Source organism: Solanum stenotomum, chromosome 10 (assembly GCF_019186545.1).
Source record: "Solanum stenotomum isolate F172 chromosome 10, ASM1918654v1, whole genome shotgun sequence".
NCBI classification, from domain to species: domain Eukaryota; kingdom Viridiplantae; phylum Streptophyta; class Magnoliopsida; order Solanales; family Solanaceae; genus Solanum; species Solanum stenotomum.
This window is the reverse complement of record NC_064291.1, coordinates 39,796,864-39,824,433: the sequence shown is the minus strand read 5'-3', so window position 1 is coordinate 39,824,433 and position 27,570 is coordinate 39,796,864. Positions and strand designations below refer to the sequence as shown.

The window sequence follows — 27,570 nt, the reverse complement described above, 5'->3', positions numbered from 1 at the left end:
ATTATTATTATTATTATTATTATTATTGAAAATTCTGAAATCTTTCGAACGGTTAAAATTTTTGCATTCTGCAAATCTATTGTTGTCTGCTTACAAAAAGATCAAAAAATATTTTTTGGTATCTTCTTTAAAATTTTAAGTATTGCAACAAGCAATTATTATATTGAAGCAACACAAATCATTATATCAATTTATCAAATTGTTGAGTCATTTTTTATTGTTCTAATTTTTGTTGTATATTTTTCATTGAAAATTTGCATTGTTGATATCCTTACTTCATATGCTATAAAATATGATGATTTTTCTTTTAAAAAATAATTGTTAGAACAAATTATAAAATAATAATTAGTGGCTTCACATCTAAAAAATCTAGAAAAATAAAGTTTAAATAAAAATACATATGGAGATCTTTGTTTTTTTAAAAAAATAAATAAATAGGGGCTCACTTTGAAGTTTGGCTTTAGGTTTCTAATCTGGTTAAGCCGAATGTGCATGATGTATTATATTGAGGGAAGTGTACAAATATCCGCTTTTGAGACTGCCATTCAACAATCCATCCACTTTGTTATTTCCTTGAACAAAAGTGTTTAAATGAAATATGAAAATCGGAATTGAAGAATTAAAATGAAATAAAATTAAATTGAATTGTCAAAATGAAATTTAAGAAGAAGTTTAAGGAAATGTGTTTGGCCTAAAAATTAACTGACATTTTTGACCCTTGTTTAAATGTGAAATCTCCATGTGTTCTCCGTAACGATTCCAAATTGAAATTATGAACTCATTCCCTCGCTTTGCCATAAACCCCTTCTTAAAACCCTAGATAGTAGATACAGAAGAAAAGCATTTTCTGAAGCATTCGCGACAATCCGGCAAAATGCCAGGGCTGACGTCAGAATCCGATGACCTTGCAATGGTTCCAGTCTCGCCGGAGTCGGAAAAACAACCCGTGGTCATCTACCCTCTCCGTCATGGCCTCAAATCCCCAATTCATCGACTCTCCTTTTCATGGGCGTGTGGCAATACTCTCCGAGTCTCAGTTTTCCGGAAGCCTCCGTCGGAGAAGGCGGACGGAGACGGCGAGGCTGGCGGAAGAGTGGTGGAAGTGAAGCTTAGTAACAGCGGAGATGAGGAAGTTGATGCTGCAAGATGGAGGAGAATGGCCTACAGTTCAGTGACTCCTTTCGCTCTTCTTCAGAGCCGGAAACATTCTCTGTCTGCAGCATCCAGAATGTCGTTGGATATCCCTCCTTACAAGGCAGAGTGGTAAGTTTTTCTGTTCTTTCCGGATAAGTAAAATGGCGGAGTGGTAAACCTGTAACTTGATTTAGTTGAAATAGACCTGAAACAACCTCAAGAAGTTTCTTTTAATCTATATGCGTGTTTAGTATGAGGAAAACATTCACGAGCTTAAACCACATCAAAGCAATTCTAAGTTCAGGGAATGTGAATGGACAAATTCATCCATTGTTTTGTGTTTGAGATTGAAGGATTCTTCGTTGCTTTGTAGATATTTTCTCGATGTCCTTCTTAGTTGGTACAACAGGAGTGTTTCCCCTCTTCTCGACCCTTCTATTACTTTCGAGATTGTTTAATTTGATTTGTGAATATTGAGATACTTCCTCAATAAGGTAAGCAAGAATGGTTTTCCTAAAAAAGGAAAATTCCTCAATGTGATCATCTTTGTAGTGTTCGTCCCAAGAGAGAAAATGTCTGTAATATTTACTTTCAACCACTCTGATTTATTCAACCATACAACATCATGTATATACAGTTTCAATGGAAAGAGTTTGCTTTGTAGTGAAATACTAAGAGATGTTTGGCCATGCAATTTATTTACTTTTTTCTGGAATAATTTTTCACATTATTTCAAAATCAGTGTTTGGTTGTAAAATTTTCAAATCTAACTTGGAGTTGGATTCCAAATTTAAGGAAGTGTTCCGAACCTGTTTGCCTCAAAGGTAGAGGTAAGGCTGTGTACATCCTAATTCCTACCCTCCCCAAACCCTACTTGTAGGATTACACTGAGTATGCTGTTGTTGGAGTTGGAAAAAGTGCTCTCTTCTCTCCTTTGCAAAAAGTATAATCAAACACAAACTCCAACTTCATATATTTCAAATAAAGTGAAAAATATTTGGAATCAATGACCAAACACCTACTAGCTCTATCTAGCTATCAACCTTATCTAACTTTAGACTCAATATGATATTTGATCTATCAATTATTCTTTTAATAAATTTGAAGATATCTGACTGTTTTACCTTGCAAACCTAAGGCAAGGTGCTGCTGCAAGCTTAGTGCCTCTTGTTCATATGTATATACTTGCAAACTTCCAGGTTCAAATTGTTCTCCATTTCTAAGTTCATAGCCTTCGCGGTAGCTTCATCGATAGTACCTTTTTTCCAATCCAATTGCTCGTGATACTGGAAAAAATATGGTGGAAATCCAGAGGACATTTTTTCCCTTTCTACAACATGAGTTCTAAGTCGCATAAACTTGTCAGAAAAAAGTTCTAAGTCCAGAAGTTTGAGATTTCTTTCTCTATTAGGGACCTGAGAGAGTTTTAAATTTTAATCCATACTATAGCAGCCTGGGTGGTTATGTCCTTTCATTGGGTCACTATTTGACAGTTACTACATTTTACATGTAATTAGGTGGGAGCATGTCATAGAGTACAGCAAAGAGATAAGCTCTCTTCTCAGTGATCGAAAACCGCCTCCTAAATCAATTATTGAAGATCCCAAGTCGGTAGTAAATGTGAGTAATTGTCATCACACTTTTGTTTGGCTGTCCAGACTCTGCCCTTCATTATTTAGTATTTATCTGGTTGCTGTGTATGCCTGTTAGGAAATTGCAGCGCCAATGTGTCTGAAAGCTGCGTGGGAGCTATTGGAGATATTTTACGTAGACAAGCAATCTCAATTTTGGATTCCTGAACGATTGCTAGATTGGTTTGCTGTATGTTCCTTTTCTATTTTGTATAAGTTTCCTCGATTTTCTCCAACAGATGTCACAGATCTAATACTATTTTTCTAACTTAATACATGGTTCATTCAACAGGACCACAATTCCTTATTCTCGGGAACTCTACCAACTATTCACTCAAAGCTTGTGGATTTTCAGCAGGAACTTGTTGGAGTACAGGTTTAACTGTCAATTGATATCCCTGTGAACTTTACATTTGTTGGGCTTATTAATTGATAAATTATTAGTCATAGTTAAGTGTTCTAATTTGACTAGAGATAGATATAAACGTAAAAATTAAAATTTAGTTGTATTTAAGCAGGTGTGAGTTTAATCCTAGGCTCTTTGTAATTATGATTACTTTCCCTTGTAATTTTTTGGTTAGTTGCCAGCATACCCTCATTGCGGATGAATCTAACTTTACCTTTCTCAAAAAAAAAAAGAAGCAAGTGTGAGTTCAAAAGTAGAGTGAATATCAACAGTTTCAATTTTTTTTTAACTTTCTTGAATGAAACAGTGGGTCAATGATACTTCTTTCATAGTACAACAACAACATACCTAGTGTAATCCACAAGTGGGGATCTGAGAAGGGTAGTATGTATGCAAACATTACCCCTACCTTGGGAGGTAGGGAGTGTTTCCGATAGACCCTCGGCTCAAGATAAAACATAACAAAGCAGGCAGGGAAAGGGAAAAGAGATAACAGAAGTGAAGAAGCCATGAAAAAATGACAAAGCACTCGAAAAAAGGAACAATATATACAACAAAATGATACTATAATCGAAGTACAAGAAATAACAAATAGTGATAGAAATTTAAGAAAAAGAAACTATATGAGTACTGCTGGAACTACTAGTACATAAAGGATAAGTGAGACAACACTCAACTACCGACTAGCCTTCTACCCTAATTTTGTGCCCTCCATAACCGCATATCTAAGGTCATGTCCTCGATAAGACGAAGCTGTTCGATGTCTTGTCTAGTCACCTCTCCCAATACTTCTTCAGCTTACCTCTACCTCTCCTGAAACCATCCATAGTCAACCTCTCACACCTCCGCACAGAGGTATCTGTGCATCTCCTCATCACATGCCTTAATCGTCTTTGCAAACTGGACATTCGAAAGGCTTTTGATCATCTCAACTGGAACTATTTATTGAAAAGCTTACAGAGAATGGGCTTTGAAGCTAGGTGGATTAAATGGATCAGACATTCCATCAGTACAATTAGATTTTCAATCCTAATCAATGGCTTCCCCAATGGTTATTTTCCCAAGAAGGTCTGAGACAAGGTGACCCCCTCTCTCCATTTCTATTCATCATAGCAATGGAAGGATTGAATGATATGTTGAAGACTGCAAAGAGCAATGACTAGATTATGGGCTTCAAAGCCAATCTCAACATTGACAATGGACTTGAAATCTCTCACTTACAATATGCTGATGATTTTTTGCTCCTATATGATGCAAACAATTCTCAACTCAGAAGGCTAAGAGTGATTCTTATTTTTTTTTGATGACACGAAAAACCCGCAGCCGCTACCCTTTGGATGCGCACAAGGTAAAACCCCTGCTACTATGCAATAACTCGCAAACCACATAGGAGAGGTAACCCGCACTAGGCAAGTCCGGTGCGACGAGCTCGACCCATAAGGCAAACCCCTTGCTTTTGCTGGCAAGGGGTTTTGAACTTGAGACCTCCAACATGGAAGTCCCAAGCCCAAACCACTGGCCACCCCGAAGGGTAAGGGTGATTCTTATTCTGTTTGAAGCTGTCTCTGGGATGCATATAAACTGGTCAAAAAACTTTCTATATCCAATCAATGAAGTTCCACAGATTCACTCTCTAGTAGAGATCTTTGGTGGTAAAGTAGGTGAGCTTCATACCATTTATTTAGGGATGCCTCTTGGAGCAAAGTGCATGTTAATGGGTACTTGGAATGGGGTCCTGGAGAAATGTGAGAAGAAACTATCAAATTGGAAAAGTCAACATCTATCTCTTTGTGGGAGACTGATTCTTATCGAAAGTGTTCTTGATGCTTTGCGTACATATATGATGTCCCTATTTTCTATGCCTGCCAATGTTGCTGTTAGAATTGATGCTTTTAGAAGAAATTTCGTATGCTAAGGGAACTCTGACAAGAAAAAAATCCACTTGGTGAAATGGGATAGTCTCTTAAACCAGTGTTTTGGACGGCGAGAGGCGACAAAAGGCGACAAGGGCCTGCCTCGCCACGCGGGAAGGTGAGCGCCGAGGCGCTCGCCTTTTTGAATTGAGGCGCCAATTAATACCAAAAATTAAAAATATTTAATTGCATATATAAATATCCAAAATCTCAATAGCAATAACATATATTAGCAAATATTTCAATTCAAAAACTAAAAGTAGATACTAAAAGTCTAGAACTTTAAAGACCCAATAATTCAAAAGACAATAGTAGAACTCTAAAAGTCTATTCTTCTTCAAAACTATCCAACTCTTGAAGATCAACATCCTCTACATCATTATATTGCTCCTCATCTTCTTCCTCCTCGTAGTCTTCATCAATTAGTGTCCGAGTCCTACTTGAAGTTGAACTTGTAGATGTAGTTTCTACTCCTTTGCCCTTGCCAAGTGCTCTTGATCTTGAAGAAAGTCCCCTAAGATGATAGATACTCTCATCAGCTCCAATTGCCGTAGCAACACTACCCCAAGTAAGATCATCATCCTCATATACTAGTTCATCTTCTTGATCTTCGGGGCATCCAACTAACCATTCATTTGAATCATCAATGTTATCCAAGCGAATTGGATCAATGAGATCACGAGCATCATAACGACGTTTCAATGTTCTATTGTACTTAATGTACACTAGATCATTGAGACGCGATAGTGCAAGCCTATTCCTCTTTTTGGAATGAATCTACACATAAGTTATAGATATTAACTAATAGATATTGATAATAATATAATATGGAAATTAGGATATAATTTTTTTACTTACGTGTTCAAACACACTCCAATTTCGCTCACATCCGGATGAGCTACAAGTTAGGCTTAATACTTTCATGGCAAACTTTTGCAAGTTTGGTGTTTCACTACCAAATAGTGACCACCATTCCACTATAATAAAATAAATTTAAAGGTTAATGAGTGTAAATAAGTCGAATAATTTAAGTAAGAGCTAAATCAACTCACTTACCCGGTGACCTTGTGTCTCTAGCTCTTTTAGCCGGACCACAACCAAATAGTCCATTCGCCATTTTGTACCTAGGAAGCTCAGCGACTAGTAAATCTTGTATTGTTGTATCGGGGATCATCTTCTCAACACATGCATAATACTCGGTCCACAGACTCTGTAGTAAAGTTCCCTCTTCTTGAGCTTTATAATACAATCCTGGGTTCAAAACATGGCCTGCAGCATGCAAAGGCCGATGGAGTTGGTCTGACCACCTTGCATCAATAATTTCAAACACTTTCTCATATTGCTTCTTAATTCCACGAAAACCCCGTTCAATAGTTTCTTTGGCTCTATCCATTGCTTCATAAATATAGCCCATTGGTGGTTTTTTCTCCCCATCCACCAAACGAAGCACTTTTGTCAAAGGGCCACAAACTGTAAGTGCTCGAACAACATCATCCCAAAAGTGGGCAGAAATAATAAGATTGGCAACTTCTTTCCCCAAAGTTTCCTTTGCAAATTTACTTGAAGTCCATTCGGTTGAGAGGACTAAAGTTCTCAAGTTTTTTCTTTGTATGTACATAGCTCTCAAAGTTAAGAAGGCCGTTGCAAATCTTGTCTTGGCCGGTTTGACCAAATTTCTTTCCTTGGTGAATTTTCTCATCAAGTTTAACAACAATGGCCTTTGACTAATGTAAGAATGGATTCTGATGGCCTTCTTAAAAACTGTTAAGGTAAGATTATAGTAATTAGTAGCTAATAAGTATTAAATATTGACTATAAAGAAAGTTAGAGGATATGAGAGTGATATTACCGGAAGCATATGGCTTAACCTTGAATATGTCACCAAACATCAAGTTGATGCAATGAGCGGCACATGGAGTCCAATAAATGTGTGGGTAGCACCCATCATCATGCTTCCCGCTTTAACATTCTCACTAGCATTATCAGTGACAATTTGTACAACATTTTCCGGTCCAATTCTTTCAATAGTGCTTTCAAACAACTTGTACATTTTGGTGGAATCGGTAGATTCATTGCTAGCATCAATAGAACCAAGAAATACACTACCGATTGGAGAATTCACCAAAATATTGATTATCATTTTACCATTTCGTGCCGTCCATTTGTCCATCATAATGGAACATCCAAACTTTGTCCATTGCACTTTATGCTCATCAATAATTTTTCCCACTTTCTCCACCTCTTTTTTTAGGTGAGTAACTCTAACTTCATGGAATGTAGGAGGCTTCATTCCGGGGCCATGTTGTCCTACTGTCTCAATAAATTTATCAAATGATTTGTGATTGACACAATTAAAAGGGAGCCCCGCATCATACATCCATATTGCGAAAGCACTTACCGCACGCTCCCTTGGAATTTTTTTTGTTTCATCAATTCCTCCTCCTTTTTCAAAGCCTCCTTTTTGTGTTGATTTCTGCGGAAAATAGAGATTCATAGGGCCTTTCGTCACCTTCCGCGCGGTGGATGATGCACCTCCACTAGAAGATATCTTTGGAGTTTTGGAGGGAGGCATCATTTCCGCATATTCATCCATATCATCAACATCATCAATATCAATATACTCTTCCGGCTGCCTCACTTGAAATTTGGGATTATTAGCGATTTTATTTTGCATATAAGCCCTTACTTCTTCTCTAATCGCCGACGGACAAGCTGTACATTGTTTAACATTCTTGAAACCACCCACTAAATGTTGTTTGTGTCGAGTTATTCCACCAGTAAAAGTACTCCCACAAAAGTTACAATTAACCGAATCTTTCGTTGCTCCTTGAGTACCATAATTCCATCCAATGTCTCTCTTTTTGCTGGCATCCGCCATTGAATTCAGTCAATTCACTGTTTATGGACAAATGAATAAATAATTATAGAAGAATTAATTTTTTTTAAAAATTATAGGCAGTAACCAGTAACAGTGAAATGTGAACAATAAAACAGAGTAAAAAAACAGAGGAATAAAAAAAAAACAGAGCAGTGAAGGCAGCTGTATCTCAAAAAGAAAGAAGCAACAGAAACGATACGAAAAAAGCAGAGAAAAAGAAATCTGAACAAGAACTGAAGAAGAGAACTCAAGAAGAAGAAGAACTGAAAAGAAGAAGAAGAAAAAGAGGTCACCTGGCAGCAACTCCTGCGACTGCGATGAAGCTGGAGAAGAGACGCGAGGCCGAGGGGAAGAGGAGCAGCAACTGTGCGATGAAGGAGGAGAAGAGACGCGAGGGGAAGAGGAGCAGCAACTCGATCGACTGAAGGTGGAGAAGAGATCGCGACTGAAAGTTTGAAAATAAAAAAAAAACCCTAATTTTGACTAATATTATAAAGTCAAATCTTTTTAAAAATTAAAAATCCAAAATGGCGCCGCCATTTACGTCGCCTTTAGGTCGCCTTATGTCGCCTTTTTGATGTCGCCATGCCTCAGTGTAGAATGGCGAGATAGGCTCGCCTCGCCTCGCCATATCGCCTTTGGCGAATGGCGCTCGCCATTCATAACACTGTCTTAAACAACAAAAAGCGGTAGCCTAAGCATATGCGATCTTTATGCTCAAAACCAGAGTTTGCTTAGCAAGTAGAACTGGAGACTGGCTTCAGAAGAGAAATCTCTTTGGAAGGATGTGATCAGAGAAAAACATCGGAGGAGAACAGTTGGACTACCAAACAAGTGAACATCCCTTATGGTTTCAGTATGGAGAATCATTAGATATCTTTTGCCAATTATTCATAGTAGATCCAACTTCAAAGTTGGAAAAGAAAATTTCCTTTTGAGAAGAATGCTGGTTAGGTCACTTACCTTTAAAACAATCTTTTCCTGATATCTATAGCCTCTTGTCAACAACAACAAGCTACTTTGGAAGAACTGTGGAGTGTGGTCAGTCCAATGGTGGAATTTTAGCTTTAGAAGACACCTAAATGACTGGGAGATTAGAAGAATGACAATTTATATGAACATCCTAGAGCAGTTCAATGGGTTTTCTACCAATGAAGACAACGTGGTATGGTTAAAAGATACTACCGTTCCAATCTATGTGACACCATTTGAGTTTGCACAAAATTTAAGAAACAAAGGAAGACTTATAAAATATGCGGTCTAAAACACTCCTCGACTATTTGTGTGGCTACAAGTCATTTTAATAAGGGTAAAGGAGGAACTTTTAAGTTAAATTGTTTCCAATGGTGGAAAGGTGACATTCTTTTGGGGACAGATTAAAAAGGAAAACGTGCTGCATAAATTGGGACAAAGGGAGTAGTAAAGGTATATTCCCAGTCAAGTCAGTCCTTAGAGAGCTCAACAAGCCAAATGTTTTGCTGAAATTTTGGCCATGGAATTTGATATGGAATGTCAAGATACCCTATAGAGTAGCTTGTTATGTTTGGTTGCTGGCAAATAATGAGATCCTTAATCATAACAACTTAGCACGGAGGGGTTTCCACTTATATTCCAGATGCTTCTTATGTGGAGAGCAAGCAAGACAATCAATCATCTCTTTATACACTGCAAATGGACAGATCAACTCTGGAAAAAATTCATCAACTTGAGAAGCATTAGATGGGTTATGCCACTAGAATTAACTTATGTTCTAATTATCTGGAATAGAGAAGGAAGGCTATCCAGTCAGAAAGAGAGATGGAGAGTTGTCCCAACCTGTATTTGGTGGACCCTTTGGAAAGAAAGGAACCAAAGATGCTTTGAAGACAAAGGAAACTCTATGGAGAATTTAAAGATGAAGGGTTTAGTGCTTTACTAATTTTGGTGTAAACTAGAATGTCTAGAAAATATAGAATCTACTTTGATGTCCTAGATTACATATATAAAGTTTTTTTTTTCCTCCTATTATAGTCCCTTTTGATCTGGGTACCCACACAACTTGTGCAAGTATCCTTGATGAATATATTGTTAACCTTTTAAAAAAAGACAAAGTACAAGAAGGATAACTAAAGACTGAACGCGTATGTGGACCTCTAAAGTTGGCACAAAATTTCACTTAGACACCTCAACTAAGATTTGTACCTTTTAAACACATGTACTAGGGTCCAACTTTGCCATTTTAACACTTTTCGCTGACTTGGCAAGTTGCATGAATTTCACACCAAACAGGTGCGTGAAAAGGCCAAAGGAACACATTGTTTTTCCATTTAAGCCTAAAGTTGCAGAAACAATTCCAGAATTTTTTTTCCTCAAATCTTTTTCTTCAAAATTTTCCAGATCATTTTTTTTTTGACATAGGTAACTGTTTCTATTTCTATAACACAGTACAACCCTTGTACTGAAACCCTATTTACAAAAGAACTCAAAATCTACTGTCATGTCCTTATAATGAGTCTAAGACATCAATGATAGAGACAATATCATTAGAGTATATCTGGTTACACCAAAAACATAAAGTCAAAATACAATTCATTTTGACTTGTATATTATTCTCCATATTCTCAAAAACTCTTAAGGTTCCTCTCCTTCCATATTGTCCACCATATAGCTGCAGGTACAATTCTCCAGTTGTTTCTGTTCTTAGCGTGTACTCTTGCTTCTTCCCAACTGCGTAATGCTTCTGTGATTTTCCTTGGCATGGACCAAGATATGTTTTTTGAGACTTAGGAATAATCTCCATAGTTGACTTGTGACCTTGCAATGTATAAATAGATGGACCACTGTTTCTTCAGTTACCCACGGAGAAAATATCTGGGGAACATAAAGGGATCCCCTTTTTCATCAAGTTATCTTGTGTCAGCACTACTTCCTTAGCCAATAACCAGACAAAGCAAGCTACTTTGTGTGGCATTTTTGGCTTCCAAATGTGTTTCCAAGGCCATCGAAGTATGTGCTGGTTTGGTTGGTTCATCTTCCTATAGGCTGCATTACTTTAAAAGTCCCGTTACTATTTCTCTGCCACTGTAGGATGCCTTGTCCGGCCTTCAAACCACTGAATTGGTCGATGGTGCTGAAGATTTCTGCTACTCTTGGTATTTTCCAATCATTGAGGTGTCTCTTGAACACAAAATTCCATCCTTGAGGTGTCCATAATTCTGCTATTGTGCTCTGTTGATGTAAAACTAAGTTATAAATATCTAGGAATAATGTCTCCATGTTGCCTGCTTCATGCCAATCAACCTTCCAGGAGACAGTTTTAACTCCATCTGCCACTTTGACTATGGTATTAACTTTGAATTCATTCCACAAAATTTTGAAAGATTTCCATAATCTAGCACCATAAGGAGTAGTGACTTCCTTTGTCATCCAATTATCATTCTCCTCATAGTTAGCTTTAATGACTCTGTCCCATAGACTTTGATTTTCATTTGAATTTTCAATAGCCATCTCATTCTTAAAGCTTTACTCTGATTCTTCAGATTTTTGATCCCCAATCCCCCAAATTTTTTCTCATTGATCACTAGGTGGTAAGAAATTTCCTCCTAATGCTATCCAACCTATTGATGATTCCTGGTGGGATAGGAAATAATGACATCATATACGTTGGAAGTGCATCAAGCACAAAGTTTATCAAAGTCAATCTTTACCCATGGAGAGATATTGGGACTTCCACCTTGCTAACTTCTCACATTTCACAATCACCCCATTCCAGATTTCCATTGACATGGACTTGGCCCCCAAATTTTTTTCCAGATCTTTTGTTTTTGTTTTTATCAGAAGTCGCAGTTTTATAAAGTCTTTCTTTTTCTTTTTGAGAATGTTATATTTGTTTTGTTCATTAAATAGATTTTAACATATTTTTCCTCTTTTTTTTTTTTCTAGATTTTTTGTTTTTAATTTTTTCATAAGCTGTGATTTTCCCCAGATTGGGTGTAATTTTTTTTTTTGAGGATATTATTTTTATTTTGTTTATTAAATAGATTCTAAAATAGTTTTTCCTTTTTTTTAAAAAAAAACTCAGAATGTCGCATGTAATCAGCTAATTCGCTGTTTTGCCACATCAGCAATTAGTGTATTACACTCTATTTTATTTTTGATTGTCAAATAGTTTCTAATTGGACAATTTTTGAAAAGGTTGAGTGTTCAATTGAAACATGTCGTAGTTGAGGTGTCTAAGTGAAAAATTGTGTCAACTTTGGTTGTCTATGTATGTTTTCAGCCATAACTAAACTATGATGGAAGGAGTAGCCGTTCCATCTTTCTGTGTTCATTTCCAATTTATTTGATCATTACAGGTTGTTGAAGAAGATCCGAACTACTGGGATGCAATGTCATCAGCATTGGCTGTTGGCTGGCTGGAAACTGTGGTAAGCATATTATTTGTGGATATCGACCATTATAACTGTTCATTCAAGTTTTTTTGCTTGTGTGATACTGTGATGTATATCAGGATTTTGTTTACAGACCATGCATAAGTCTATGATTGCCAATTTTGCAGGTAAAATTGTTGCGCTTGCATGGCTCTTACCGGTTTGATCAATTATCTAGTCGAGAGGTAAGAATTTTGAACTTAACTTGACAAAAGAAAACTAAGGAGAGGCAAGAATTTTGAACTTGTGATCAGTGGCAGTCTAGAATAGCTTAACTCAACCTAGATATTCACGTAACATTATATTCTGTGCTTACTTTTCCCTTGTAAACAACCTGTACATCAGTTAACTTGGGAGCAGTTATTGCCTCTTCCTTATATTGATATACCTAATCATGGGGCAATGAGTTGTCTTTTCAGAGCTTTGACACATTATTAGGCCTTGTACCTTTTCTATCGAGTTCCAAAGTCTATCACTCTTTGCGTGTTTTGCCTACAGGATGCGCTGCCATGTCTGATGATAAAGTGGATTTCCTTGTTCTTTTTGTATCGCGTTGTTCTTTCTTTAGCTTCTAGTTGGCATAAGTTACCTATTAACAGCTTGAGAGATCACTGTATATCCTCCTTTTCATCACTAATCTTTAGCATTGACAACATTATAATTTCTTTTCGTAACTAGTCAAGTTAAAGGAGATTACAAATAATGAGACTCTGTGGGTAGAGGACTCTCTCTATGATTGTGCAAGTGACAGTAATATCATCAGATTAAGTCTAGGCAACTGCTCACTTGCTGATTGGGGAGCTGGTGACTGAATCCCTGGGGAGCGAGAGCAATGAGAATTTTACTTGATTGCTCTCAGATAGTTTCTGAAGTATTCATGTCTCCCTTAAAAGGGTCTCTGAACTACGATTACAGCTTTCCTGTTTCCTCTTTTAACTCGTTCTATTCTTGCTCTTAAAAGACAGAGAACGGACTGGTCGAAGCAGTTGCTGTTCTTATATCCAAGATGCCTAGAATGCGTCCTAGTCTGAGAGAAGACAATTTGGGCGAGTGTTACAAAACCAAGCCCGACTTCATGAAGGTAATTTAGGCCTTTGCTAATGATCAGTGTCCTTTACTGGACAGCATTTGATGCCTTTTTCGCTGTTAGGCTTGGGAGAAGTGGAGAACACAAATAAGTAAACTGGACTGCAGTTCCTACTGGCTTCAATGTGATCACCGGCAGACCAGAGAAGGGCTGAAAAATTTGATCCAGATCATGTTGGGAAATCCGACTGTTCTATCAAATGCAACTTTCAACTGGATGGAGCTTTTTATATCCCATTTCTTATACATTAGGCCATTTACTGCGGTTAGTTCCTCTTTCTAATTAATCTATACATCTAAGGTTACTTGTCGCACAATCATCCAAAAGTTGAGCCACTTTGTCGCACAATCATCCAAAAGTGGAGAGCAAGAAGATTCTTTTGCTGTTATGTTTGTGCTTAAAATACACATTCTATTTTGTGGTGTAGGGTCTAGAGAGCATGCACAATTCAGCTCAGAAGTGCATGCAAGTAAAGCCAGTTTCCATCTCCCATAAGCTGTTTGGTCTTATACTTGGAATTCTTGGAGAAAATACTGAGGTGAACCACTCTAAAGATTTAATTTGTAACTTTTAGTTATTAATGTTTAATATAGTGGAAGCAAATCAAAAAAAAAATGTTTAATATAGTGGAAAACTCATGAGCATATCCTATATGTTCAGGTTGTTCTAGCAGAGTGCTCAAGATCATTTGGCCCCTGGTTTGTTAATCTTCTTTTTCTTTGTACTTTTCGTTTGGATGGCTTGACTACTTCAGCATTTTGTTCGTTTATTCGTCTGATGCAAGTCTTTTTTTTCATCTTTCAAGGATGATGGCGCATGCTGTAGAGTTGTTGACAGCTGGGAGCACTCATGCAGAAATTCTTTTGCATGAAGAACATTCCAAACTTGGGGGAGTTAGCATAGAAGAGCTGCATAGACTTGTATATGCGCAAGTTCTGTCTTCTCATGCATTAACATGGCAAGTATGTGTGCATGCAAACTTGGGCAAATGAATGCCTGGTTTACTTGTACTTGCACTATTGTATAGAACTTGTTTCTCAAAAAAAAATAAAAAATACTTAAAACTCTTCATTTATCTCCTTTTAAGTGTGTAAGGTTCAGCTTTTCTCCCTAAGTAAAGAAAACCAAACGACATGAGTGAGATTCAATATGGTCCCCCCAAAATGCATGGGAAAAATCAACATTTTGATGTTTCTGGATTGGAGACAACCTATAACTTACAACTACAATTGAACCTTTAAACAATATCTAGGTGCTAGAGAGCTTTTACCTATTAATTCCCTTACACTGTTTGGATACATCATGGAATTTTATAAGCTGCTTTTGCTGAACCTGTATACTGGAAGCTCAATCTGTGGAAAAGTTTAATACCGGTGTCTGAAAACTCAGTTCAGATTTTGGTTCTTGTACTAATATATTTTGGATCTTTGTTTTTCACTTCCCTTCAGATTGCGCCAATATACTTGACTTCATGCATAAAACAAGGAATTGGATTATTGGAGAATTTGCTGTACAAGCAGCCAGTACAGCATAGCCAAATTCTGTTAAAGGTACAGCTTCCAGGGTAACTTTTCTTTTGATTCCTCACCCTTGTGGTTTTGCTCTCAATTATCTTGCTTTACAGTCTCATTTCAATCTAGTGGTTCCTAAATCATTCTTGCTTGGTTAATTTTGCTTTTCTGTGCAGAGTATAGAGATCTGCCGCCTGTATGAACTTGACACTATAAATTCAAACATTATGAGGGTATGCCATGATTTATTCACATTGGCTGTCTTTAATCTCTAAGGTGTTATTACTTTCTTAAGCGCAATAAAAAGGACTCTGATGTGATTTCCCTGTAATTAATTTGAATTTTTGTGATTACTTTGAACATACAAGTGCTTCACTTTCAACTTGTGTCTTTTTTTATAAAGATGATGCAGCAAAAAAGTTGAAAATATTGATTGAAAATGTCTTGCAATAATTTTATAAAGCATAAGAGGGCTTTAAATAGCCAACTTAAAACAAAAAATCAGCATAATTTAAAACTAAAATATCTCAACAAACTAATCTATCCAATAGATATTTAAAATTAAAAAAAGTAGTTTAATCCTAAACCTAAGCAATTTATTATGCTTAAAGAAATTACGGCAGTAACTGAAAGGATACTCATAGGAGTGTTTCAAGGATTGACAGATCCTTCATTGTGCACAATGGGAGGAGGAATTTACTCATATCAAACTGAGCCTTAGGATCAGATCACAATCCTATTCTGTTGACTTGTGGAGAATGGAGATTGGGAGCTGAAGAATTCTTACTTCAAATTTGAAGCTTGGTGGCTGGAAGTGGAGGGTTTCAAAGACAAAGTGAATGAGTGGTGGGGTTCCTTCATTGTTAATGGCTGACCTGGATATGGCTTAGCTTAGAGCTGAAACTGTTAAATACAAAGCTGAAAGAATGGAGCAAGAACAATGGAGGAAATTGGAAGCAGAGGAAGGAGGACATCCTTAATCAGGTTTCTAGTTTGGAAGCTATTCAAGATCAAAGAGCCCTAGCTGATGATGAATTATTTCAAAAGACAAATTTGGCCATGGTGTTTGGGGAGGTGGCAAAAATGAAGAGATAGCATGGAAGCAGAGATCCAGGATACAATGGTCACAGAATTGCTACTGCTCACAAGAGATTTATTCCATTAATACTTTAGAAGTCGATGGGGTCACTGTCATTGATCCTGAGGAAATTGAGGAGGCTGCTTAGAATTTTTACCAAGACCTGTACACGGAGATTGAATCTTGGAGACCTGAGCTGCAGTTACATGAAACATCAATAATCTCTAGTTGAACAAGTATGGCTACACAGAGAATTTGAGGAGGAGATTGAGATTCTGAGTTGTATCAAATTGTGTGCTACGGAGAAGGCTCCTGGACCAGATTATTTTCCAATGATTTTCTTTCTTTCTAGGAAATGTCGAAGGAAGATATCATAAGAACTGTACAAGTCTTCCATTCCAATCAGGTTTTTGAAAAAAGCTGTAATGCCACCTTCATAGTGTTGTTATCTAAAACTAGTGCAGCTGATTTGAAAGGCTACAAACCAATAAGTTTTGTAGGCCGAGTATACAAGATTATTGCAAAGCTACTAGCAGAAAGGTTGTAGAAGGTGGTGAGCAAACTGGTCAACACGCATCAGATGACTTCTGTTAAAGGGAAACTGATTAATATTCTAGAACGAGAGGAGTGGCACCTTGTGTAATGTGCAAACTTGATATTCAGGAAGTCTATGACCATGTAAACTGGAATTCTTATTAAATATTCTTAGGCAAATGGGATTTGGCAGTAAATGGCTGAGTTGGAATGAGTATTGTATTAAAATTGTAAGGTTCTCTGTTCTTGTAAATGGATATTGGACAACCTGTGGGTTTTTTTCCATTTGAGGGGGGGGGGGGGTGAGACAGGGTTGCCGTCTATCTTCTTTCCTGTTTATTTTGGCAATGGAAGGTTATGATAACATGATAAGAATTGTACTATGTAATAGATGGATCAAGGGATTTCAAATTGGTGGAAGAGGTGGGGATGTGGATTGGGAATCAGAAATCTGAGACTTAAAAGACAATAGTCTTCTGATGAAGTGGCTATGGAGATATAATGAGGAGTAAATTGCCATCTAGAAGGAGGTGATCACGGCAAAGTTTGGTGAACTAAACCCTTGGTGCACAGAAATAGTCATATTGAACCTTTTGGGGTTGGAGTATGGAGAACTATTAGGGATTTGTGGCCACTGATGGAAGCATATCTGAAATTCAAGGTGGTGTGGGTAATGGGGACAAAATTAAATTTTGGAAAGAAGGATGGATTGACCATATTCCTCTGATGGTATCTTTTTTTTTGACACTAGTAACATTTGTATTTCAGTCAGTACTTAGGTAGTACTGAAAAACCATATTTACAAAAAAGAAGAAAAAGATTAGTCTTTCCAATGCTAAACCAGGAACTAGATGGACCCTAAAACATCTATGATTGACTCAGTCTCATTGGAGTAGACATTTATACACCAAAAACAGAACAACAAATACATTTAAGCTTGACTTCCTGCAGGTTGTTGTCCCTATTTTCAAAACATCTATCATTTCTCTCTCTCCATATAGTCCACCATATACAAGCAGGAATCATCCTCCATCTTTCTCTGTTTGTAGCCCCAACTCAGCCTCCTCCCAACTGAAAAGAGTCTCATCAATCTTGCTAGGCATGCTCCAGGAAATGCCTCTGAGATTAAGGAAAATCTGCCACAGTTGATCAGTGAAATTACAGTGTAGAAAGAGGTGTTTTACTGTCTCTGTATCCTTACCACATAAGGAGCATCTGTTGCATAGAGATATACCTATCTTGGCCACATTGTTCAATGTCAGAACTGCTTCATTGGCTAGCAGCCAGGTGAAGCATGCCACTTTTTGTGGCACTTTGACTCTCCAGATTTGCTTCCAAGGCCATTTGAAGTCTTGATTCTCCCTAAGACTTGTTTGTTTATATCCTTCCTTCACCCTGTATCTTCCTTTGTTGTGCCCATGCCACCATAAATAGTCTTCACCTGTTTGGATTCCTTGGAAACTCTCCAGAAGTGTGAAGAGTTCAATCATTCTGGGAATTTCCCAGTCATTCAAGTTTCTTCTAAAGATCATATTCCATCCTTGTGGTGACCACATTTCAACAACAGTTTTCTCTTGGTGTTGAGCCAAAACAAAGATGTCAGGAAAGAGATCTTTAAGGCTCACAGTACCCATCCATTTATCAATCCAAAAACTTGTTGTTCTGCCATTTCGAACATTGACAGTTAATTGATTATTGAGAAACTGCCAGAATATTCTAATGGATTTCCAGAGGCTAATACCATAAGGGGTGTTGACCTCTTTAGTTACCCGTGTGTTCAGTTGCTCATACTTGCTCTTGATTACCCTGGTACACAGAGTGCTTGGTCCTCCTGATGGTACCTCCATAGCCACTTGACCTTGAGTGCTTTGCTTTGGTATTTAAGGTTCTGGATGCCTAGTCCACCTTGTTCTTTGCTTCTGATAATGTTCTTCCATTTGACCAAATGAAAACCTTTCCTTTCCTTATTGCCTTGCCACAAAAAGTTTCTTCTGATTTTATCCAACCTTTGAACTACTGACTGGGGTATATGGAAGATAGATAACATATATGTAGGGAGGGCATCTAAAACTGAGTTAATCAAAGTTAGTCTACCTCCCAAGGATAGATATTGTGATCTCCATCTGGTTAATTTCTTTTCACATTTCTCCAGAATTGGATTCCAAATATCTATGGACCTATACTCAACCCCCAGAGGCATGCCCAAGTATATTGATGGCAAAGTGCCTATCGCACCTCCCAGGAACTGAGAAAGGTGATCCATTTCGGGAACCACATTAATTGGATACAAGTGGCTTTTGTTCCAATTTATATGGAGCCCAGAAATGGCTTCAAAGTACACCAATATAAGTCTTATTATCAAGAGTTGCTCCTCCTCAGCCCCACAAAAAATTAGTGTATCATCAGCATACTGCAGATGTGTGATCTCTACACTGTTTCCAGCAACCTTGCTGACTTCAAATCCCTGAATTCTCCCTGCTATCTTAGCTATATTCAGCATGTTGTGAGTCCCTCCATGGCTATGATGAACAGGAAAGGGGATAGGGGATCCCCTTGCCTGATCCCTCTATGTGCATTGAAAAATGCTTCAGGTGACCCATTAATGAGTATTGAAAACTTCACAATTGAGATACAGAACTTGATCCAGCTGGTCCACCTCCCACCAAAACCCATTTGACTCAGCATACGTAAAATGAATTCCCAGTTCACATGGTCATATGCTTTCTCAATATCAAGTTTGCATAATATACCGGGATTTTTCTGGGTCACTCTGGAATCAATTGCTTCATTAGCTATGAGCACTGCATCTATTATTTGCCTGCCTTTGATAAAAGCCATTTGTTGCTTGTCTACCAATTTATCCACAACTCTCTTGAGTCTTTCTATCAGTACCTTGGAAATCAGCTTGTAAAAGCTTCCAATTAAGCTGATGGGTCTAAAGTCTTTGAGTTCCTTTGCTCCTGTTTTCTTAGAAATCAGTGCTATGTAAGTTGCATTATAGCTTTTTTCAAACATCCCAGTTGAGTGAAAATTATGGAATGCCCCCATAATGTCTTGTTTAATGATGTCCCAACATTTTAAATAAAACCCCATTGTGTAACCATCAGGGCTAGGGGCTTTGTCTATAGCACACATCTTTAGACACTCAAAAACTTCTTGCTCCTCGAACGCAGCCTGCAATACTTCATTCTCATCCGCTGTAATGGTAGGATGATTGCTAATATTTTCAGAAGGCCTCCACTCTTTAGGTTCTGTATATAACTTCTTGTAGAAGGAAATGATTTCTTCCTTGATTCTATTTGGCTCAGATATGGTCTCTCCCTGCACTTCCAGCTGATCAATGTGGTTATATCTCTTGTGGGCATTAGCAGTTTGATGAAAAAACTTTGTATTCCTATTCCCTTCCTTGAGCCATAAAGCTCTTGATCTCTGCCTCCAGGCCACTTCCTCATTCTTTAAGCACCCCTCATACTCCATGAAAAGTGTTGCTTTTTTGGCTATTTCCTCCTCTGTTAAAGCTCTACTGTTTAGATGTGAATCCAGCTCAGCCATCTATATGAGAAGGTTGTTCTTTTGCAAATTCAGATTTCCTTGTGCATTTCTGCTCCATTCTTTCAATTTCCCTTTGAGAGCTATGAGTTTACATGCTAAGATGTAATCAGGCTTCCCATAGAATTCAAAAGCATTCCTCCAGTCTTTGATTCTTTCAACAAAACCTTCTTGGTTTAGCCACCAATTTTCAAACTTGAAATAGGATTTGGATTGTTCCCAGTGTCCACAGAATAGAGCTATAGGAACATGATCTGAAATCACTCTTTGCAGAGTAGTCTGCTTTAGGCTATTGAAAAGATTATTCCATTCTATGGAGACCAGAATCCTGTCAATTCTAGATGCAGTGGTATGGTTATCACCTTTGTACCAAGTATATCTTCCACCACCTAGCTGTGGATCAACGAGGTCCATGTCCTCAATGCAGTCTGAGAACTCTCTCATTGCTGAATTTCTCTTGCTACAATCCCTTTTTTCAGAGGGAACTCTACAAACATTGAAGTCACCACAAATGGCCCATGGTCCATCCATCAATCCTCTTACATCAGCCAATTCCTCCCATACTAGCCTCCTCTCCACTTGACTGTTGGGAGCATACACACTAGTAATATGACATTCGAAATTACTTAACTGAGCCCTGAACTTGCAAGACAGAGTATAGGCTCCAACTTGTAAAGTTTCCCCTTCCCAAATTCTAGAGTCCCATAGTATTAGGATTCCACCTCTGGTTCCACTGGCCTCCGGATATGCATATTTAATCCATTTCCCTGCCCAAATTTGTTTGATTAATTCTTGTACATTGCCTTCTAGTTTTGTCTCCTGGAGGCAGACTATCTCTGCTTTCCAATCCAGTGTTACCAAAGGCGCGCTTAAGCCCTAAAGCGAGGCTCAAAACGTGTTGAGCGCTTCGCCTCGCTTTATGTGCGCTTCAGTGTCGTCATCAAAGTTCTAAGACAAACTTTTCCTTGTCAATGAGTCTCTTATGAAGATGTATTACTAAACAATTGATATTTAACTTTATCATATTTTTTTTTCAATTTCTTTTGCCATATATTTGTCATTCATGGTTATAATTATTAGTCTTGGACTAAACAAACACATTTTATGTTTTTCTCCCTTTGCGCTTTTTTCCATTAAAGCCCATGCTTTATTTGCGCTTTGCGCTTAAAGCCCCCATGGACCTTAGAGCTTTTTTGCGCTTTTTGCTTATAATAACACTGTTCCAATCCTGAATCATATTTTGTACCACCATTCTCTTTCCCTGATCTTTCAACCCCCTAACATTCCATGAGATTAATTTGATCTTCATGGAGTATTCTGTGAGCTCCCCTTCCCCTTCCCTCCGTCTCCATTGCTTTTGAATTTAACATCAAAGGATATCAGATTCTTTAACTCTTGTGCTCCTTTATGTTTTGTTCTCTTAACTTCTATTGACCTCTCCATTTTTCTTACTTGCCTGCTTGCATCCACCTGCTCAAGGAGTTCAAGTGCTTCCTCTTCCATCCCCTGGAAATCCACTCCTAACATCTTATGGAGTTTCAGTAAGTTTTGATGAATCCAGGCTGTGGCCTTCCTCTCCGTTTCAGTAAGAGCTCCTTGTTGTTGTGTACAAAGGGGTTCGATCTCCTGTACATCCCATAATTCCCCAGAATTTTCCATCCCCATTATTTCCTGACTTGTTTCAAAATCACCTGTGACAATTTTCCCATGTTCTTTATCTTCAGTTACTTCCTCGCTTGCTATGCACAGTTGCGCAGTTTCGTTTTCCCCTTCCTCTCCTTCAATTTCTAGTTGTTCTTCAAAGGTGAAAAGTGTAGCTTCCTGTATTTCCCGTCTTCTCTGCATGTGGTAATTTGAAAAATAAGTCACCGTGGTTTCATCCACTATGACCTCCTGGAATAGATTTTCCTTGGGCTGCTGGTTAAAATTGTTAGCAATAATATTTGCATGGTACAGCCCATTAGGTTTCAGGCCTAATTTTTTTTTTTTAAATTGTGCACATGCCCATCACGTGCTCTGTCAGTCAATTTAAAAAATTCTTCAGCTGTCCCCACGTGTTTCTCCCCTGTTCCGTCACCATCATGTTCAGGATTCTCGGATATAGAGGTTGAAGGCTCTATTATCCGCTGGATCTTTCTTTGAGCTCCCTCATCTTCTCCGGCAACTGGTCCATCTCTCTCCGGCGACAACTCAAAGCGAGTTTTCCTTTCCACCCATTTCGGGATGATGAAGTTAACTCCTTCTCTGGTGATGGTGACTTCCGTCGGCATGCTCCGATCATCCCCTTGTGTCTCGATCCTAGCCCATTTGAGGTGGTTTCTTAGCTTTGTTTCCTCCTCTGTCGCCAGCCATCCTCCACAGAGTTCTCCGATTTCGTGGAAGGTCTCTTCCGTCCAAAGATGCATTGGAATACCCATAGCAAAGTTACCAAGTTCAAAAAAAAAAATACCCATAGCCCTAATCCAAGTGGATTTGGGCTTGTAAGAGATAGGTACACATCCTGCAGTAGGGTTCCACCACTCTAACTTGAGTATGCTTCTCTTCCACATCCATTCTCCCTGGAGAACTTGTTCTGCCATGTATCTGTTTGGGAACTCGAAGAGGTAACAATTGTTCATCATCTCATAGATATTGATCCCAAAAGCCTTTTTCCATACCATCGAAGACCACCGTCTCACCTCAGACAGGGTAGGATTTTCAGCTCTCTCCTTGTCAAAAAATCCAAAGATACATCTTCCCAGTACTCCTTGATTGTTGATTTTGGCTTCACAGTTGACTCCAATCTCTTTGCCTTTGGTTGTGACCATATCAGGGCTGTTACTTTGCCATTTTCTGTTTGTAACTGCTTTTACATATGGCATCTTAGAGTCACGTGTCCTGCTTTGTGTCTTCTCCTTTTGTGGTGAGCATTTAATGAAACTTTGAATCTTAAATGCCACACTTTTCCATCCAGCATTTATGTCTGACTCGGGTACAATAATAACTGTTCTGTCCTCTCCCTTCAGTGAGAGAATACTCATATATCTCCCATGAGAGTTATGTTTCCTCGTACCAAAGAATTCTGCCACCCGATCTTTGAATCTCCACCTTCTCACCTGGTTTTTTTGGTCTGATGATGCTTCTCTGAGAATGAAACAAATCCATTCTAGCACCTTCTCACTAAGCGTAACCCTCCTCATCATTTTTCTGCTTCTTTCCACCCAGTCATACCATGCAACATTGTTTGAAGTCCATCTGGTGATGTCATAAGATTTAAAACCTTGGTTGAAATATATTCTATTATCCCCCATAATTTCTAAAGATGGGAGATGATTTTTTGTAAAACAGTAATCACGGGATGTAAGAACTGAGTTTGAATGAAAGGGGTCAATTTCCGGGTAGTCTACTGGAAAAGGGAGGTTCTGCAATCCTAGAAAGTAGGAGAGAGAGAGTGTCATTGGTAAATGTGCCTGGGAGCAATTCCACTATCCTATAGAAATTTAAAATTCAAAAAAGTAATTTAATCCTAAACCTAAGTAGTATATTATGCTTAAAGAAATTGCTGCAGTAACTCTAAGCAATTTTCATCATTTTGCATTTCATATTTTTCATTAGATTGCTGGTGTGCATCACTGGAAACATGGGAGAAAAGGCTCTGGTGTCTTCTGGCTACAGCAAGCTCGAGATGAATTTCGTTTAAACAGAATTGCCAAGCAATTATTTGATTTCGTGGGGAAGTCGGTATCTGATGAAGGATTCAAGGTTTGTATTACTCGGTTATAGTGGTTGAGTGCCTTGTATATTTTCTTAATTCTTGTATAACTGTGTTAATTTTTCTGTCTGTAACAGTTCATGTTTATACCCATTTCTCTAAATTGCAGTTTTTTGTATGTTATGTGTGCTGAGCGCGTTTCTTAGTTCTTTTATCCAAAAGGAATGCATTCTTTAGACTGTTGGTTTGGTAGACAGTTCAACTGTTTTAAGTACTTCACAGGCATTTTATGTATCCATGTAGTCCGAGTTATCCAAGTATGTGTATTGTGAAAAACATGCTATCTGATGGGTGAAATTGAAGTCTAGAAGAAATGTAGAACCTTTGATATGTCAAATATGGGTACACTACGTGCGGATGTATAGATGGTGGTGGGCAAGCTTGACCAGGTACTTGATTAGGAGCTTAAGCAATGTGGGTAGTGGAATATCATGATGAAGTCCTTAAATATTGTCCAGATGTGATTCATATAATGTTAGAAACCTCAAAATGCTATAGAATTCCAATCTTGCTAAGCTTGTATTTCTTAGGATCTGGGTTAAAGTGAATCCATCCCCAGCAAAGAGAAAAAAAGAGAAATAGTAAAGTAGAAGGAAGATAACCAAAAAATGGTTTGTCGTAGTTAATTTGGTAGAATTGGTTCACCATTAGAGTTATCTATTTTGATTATCATGAATCTGATTGCTTTCTGAGATATTTGTTCCAAGTCAAAGTCTAGTAGTTTAGCTCTGAAGCAGCATCTCTTATCTCATAGTATTAGCTGGCTCATTCTCTTTGATCATTCTATTGTTCTTTCTCTGCAGCAATGGGAAGGTCTCATAGAGTTGCTGGGTTCCGAGTCTAGAACTGCTGGTGGACTTGAGTTTCTGAACAAGTAATTGCTTAATACTTGCTCACTTTGAATTAGTGGATGTCACCTGTAAACATGGTGTCAAAGCATTTCAAATCTTTGAAGTTTTTATGTTTACTACTGCACAGGTACAGGGACTTTAGGAGATCCCTACTGCAGGTTCATGGTGATACACCCACTGATGCTGCTCGTAATGCAGCTGAAGCTCTCGTCTCTGTATGTCTGACACCTTTTTATAATAATGAAGAATAACATTTTATTGATATAAAATTTTCATTTTTTGGGTGTATTAAGATTTTGCATTTGATATCCAGGCCTGTTGAATGTAAGATGTTAACTTAAGCGGCTACCTTAAGAAACTGAAATAAATTAACATAAATGAAACCTGGCAGCCAGAATGTTGTGTAGGTTCCGATTGAAATAGTTGTTAGGGTGCTTATATCTATTACCTAAGAAAAAAAGCTTTCTGTTTGGCCTCCTCTGAGTCAATTTATTTTGTTTACTCTGCAGCTCATGAAAAATCCTTCCACGCCGCAACGCTTTTGGTTACCTCTTCTATATGATTCAGTGAGTACCTCTCTGACTATTGATTTAGTTCTTTGCTCAACGTGCCAGATCACTTGTAAATATTCAAAGGTGTAATCACTCTTTTCTTTTGTTTTTGTTTGCAGCTATAGGTTTGATGTAGCTTGTTTTTTTTTCTTTCTAGTTTTGAATAATGATTCATTGGGGGTTTATATTAGTTTGCTCCTGCTCAGGTGCTAAATTCTTGCTTAAGTAAGAAAAGAAAAGAGAAGCTGGCCAGTGGGTATCTGCTCTACCATTTGATTGGGTAGATAATACTCCTATTACTTGTGGCTTAACACATGAATCTTAGTTCATATCAAATTGGAACTGATATATTATGCGGGGCATTTGTGCTCAAGTCTTTCAAATGACAATATACCTAGTGGGTTGGAAAATGGGTACCTGTAATGGTGGATGGGTTGACATCTATTTATTTAATTCAGGCTGAAAAGTTCATCATGCTTTCAGATTTATATGTTATTTAATAGCTGGTGCATGTTTCATCTTTGACCTCATTCCCTTTTCCTCCTTTTCTTCCTGTGCAGTTGAAATTGTTAATGTGGCAGGAGCGACCGTTGGTTAATGTTTCTCAAACTCAGCTTCTCTTGAATAAACTGCAAGAATTGTCCATGGCAAGATTGAGGCCAGACTTTGTTGAAGCTGACTTGCCATCTGATGCCTTAAGCTCTGTCAGGCTCGCACTTGCCACTAACCTGGGTCGTGCAATCCTTGAAGAGTGACTTTGTTACCCCTGTTTTCTTGCTTGAGAGGTCACTGGTTGCATCTTTCCGACATGCCTTAAGTGTTATATTAGTACCTTCTTTCCTCTCTAGTAGTGTGTTTCGGGAGTGTGAGTAACATACGAAAATGGTACACCCTTTCTTGCAGCAGAAAACGGAATCCAGAATGTCCGTTTTGTTATTTGTTTCTTTTCTTGAAGTGGTAAACTTGAAAAGCCTACATATGTGAAGCCACTGCATAATGAATGCTCTTGCCTCCTCTGAGCCACTTCTGTCACCTACATGCTGCAGACCTAGACAGAGAGCTAATCCGTCGAAAGCATTCGGATGAGAACATTGGGCTATGGGACACTAACCGTAGCTTGACAGAGTGAAGATGACTATAAGTATAAGGTTTCTTGTGCTGCTCCTACCAAGAGATCCTTTTATTTATTTTTTCTTTCTGGATTTGGGGTGGGGTGGGGGTTGGGGTGCCTACTATGTATATGCTTTTGTAAACCACCACGAAAGTCGTCCCCCCTGCCTGTTGCCTGGTTAAAGTGTTGAGTTTGTTGGCTAATTGTAATAATCATGTCCTATAATTGTTTTGGTCATTTATATCATATGCACTATCAATATTCTAAAGGGTCATTTGGTCGTGGTATTGAAACAAGAATTCCAAGTTCCAACGCATTCCTGCACAAGTTCATACAGGTTTGGTTAGACGCAAGGTAAAAAATAGTCGACATATAACCTACACAACATTTGGTTGGCCGTACCAAATAATACATACATTATATTATGTGGGAGCTTATGGATTGTATTATTAAAAATGCAGGTAAAGTATGAAATAAGAATGTGCATTAACATAGATATTAAAACTATGTACAACGCTTTAATATCAAATATTCTCATTGATCATATCCACTAAATTCTTTCATGCATAACATTTCATTTATTGTTGATTATTGCATTATAACCCCAGCGAACCAAATGATCCCCAAGTATAGGACCTCGAAATTTGGTGGAACATTATTTAGAGAATACACATTTATCTATGGAATTTTCTCTATTGTGCATTTTATAGTCTTAGGAGATGCGAGATAGCACTTCTTAGATCAAAAAGACGGGTAAAACTTACCCGTCGGTCTCTACACCAATCCAATACATGCATGTCACGTGTTTAATTCATTTTACTTAACCTTAATTAATTAATATGTGTTTTACTTCATTAACTAACATACGTCATTAAGTCACATAATAATGAAAATTGCATTAGTTTGGTGTATACACTCGGTTCGGGTAAGTGACATTTATTCTTTATCTCAAATTTATGTTTTCTTCTCTCATTAGCCCAAAAATGTCTAATACACTTATTAGCGATTAATATTATTTATCAAAAACATTTAAAACCGAAAAGGAATGCCAGCGTATCGTGTCATAAAATTTTGATAATTTTTTTTTTGTTGTTGCTTTTGTCGCTTTCCCAATTGCGTGTCCAGAACCTAAATGATGTAAAAAGAAGTCGCAACAACTAACATTACGCAGAAAAT

At 37.9% G+C, this 27,570-nt stretch overlaps 1 protein-coding gene across 1 annotated transcript; it reads left to right on the top strand.

Moving 5' to 3' along the window:
- The first annotated feature begins 733 nt into the window (after positions 1-733).
- On the top strand, positions 734-26,631 carry LOC125841993 (nuclear pore complex protein NUP85). Its single transcript, XM_049521181.1, has 18 exons — positions 734-1,263; positions 2,652-2,754; positions 2,845-2,955; positions 3,058-3,141; positions 12,297-12,368; positions 12,500-12,556; positions 13,333-13,452; positions 13,522-13,722; positions 13,886-13,996; positions 14,119-14,156; positions 14,264-14,420; positions 14,907-15,008; positions 15,146-15,202; positions 23,725-23,871; positions 24,685-24,755; positions 24,860-24,947; positions 25,242-25,298; positions 25,844-26,631. The coding sequence occupies exons 1-18, from the start codon at positions 875-877 to the stop codon at positions 26,036-26,038; spliced, it is 2,160 nt and encodes a 719-aa protein (XP_049377138.1). The 5' UTR covers positions 734-874; the 3' UTR covers positions 26,039-26,631.
- Positions 26,632-27,570: the final 939 nt, after the last annotated feature.

Coding starts and splice junctions, on each gene's coding strand:
- LOC125841993 (XM_049521181.1), top strand. CDS start 875: ATGCCAGGGCTGACGTCAGAATCCGATGACCTTGCAATGGTTCCAGTC. Junction 1,264..2,651: donor CCTCCTTACAAGGCAGAGTG/GTAAGTTTTTCT, acceptor ACATGTAATTAG/GTGGGAGCATGTCATAGAGT. Junction 12,557..13,332: donor ATCAATTATCTAGTCGAGAG/GTAAGAATTTTG, acceptor TGCTCTTAAAAG/ACAGAGAACGGACTGGTCGA.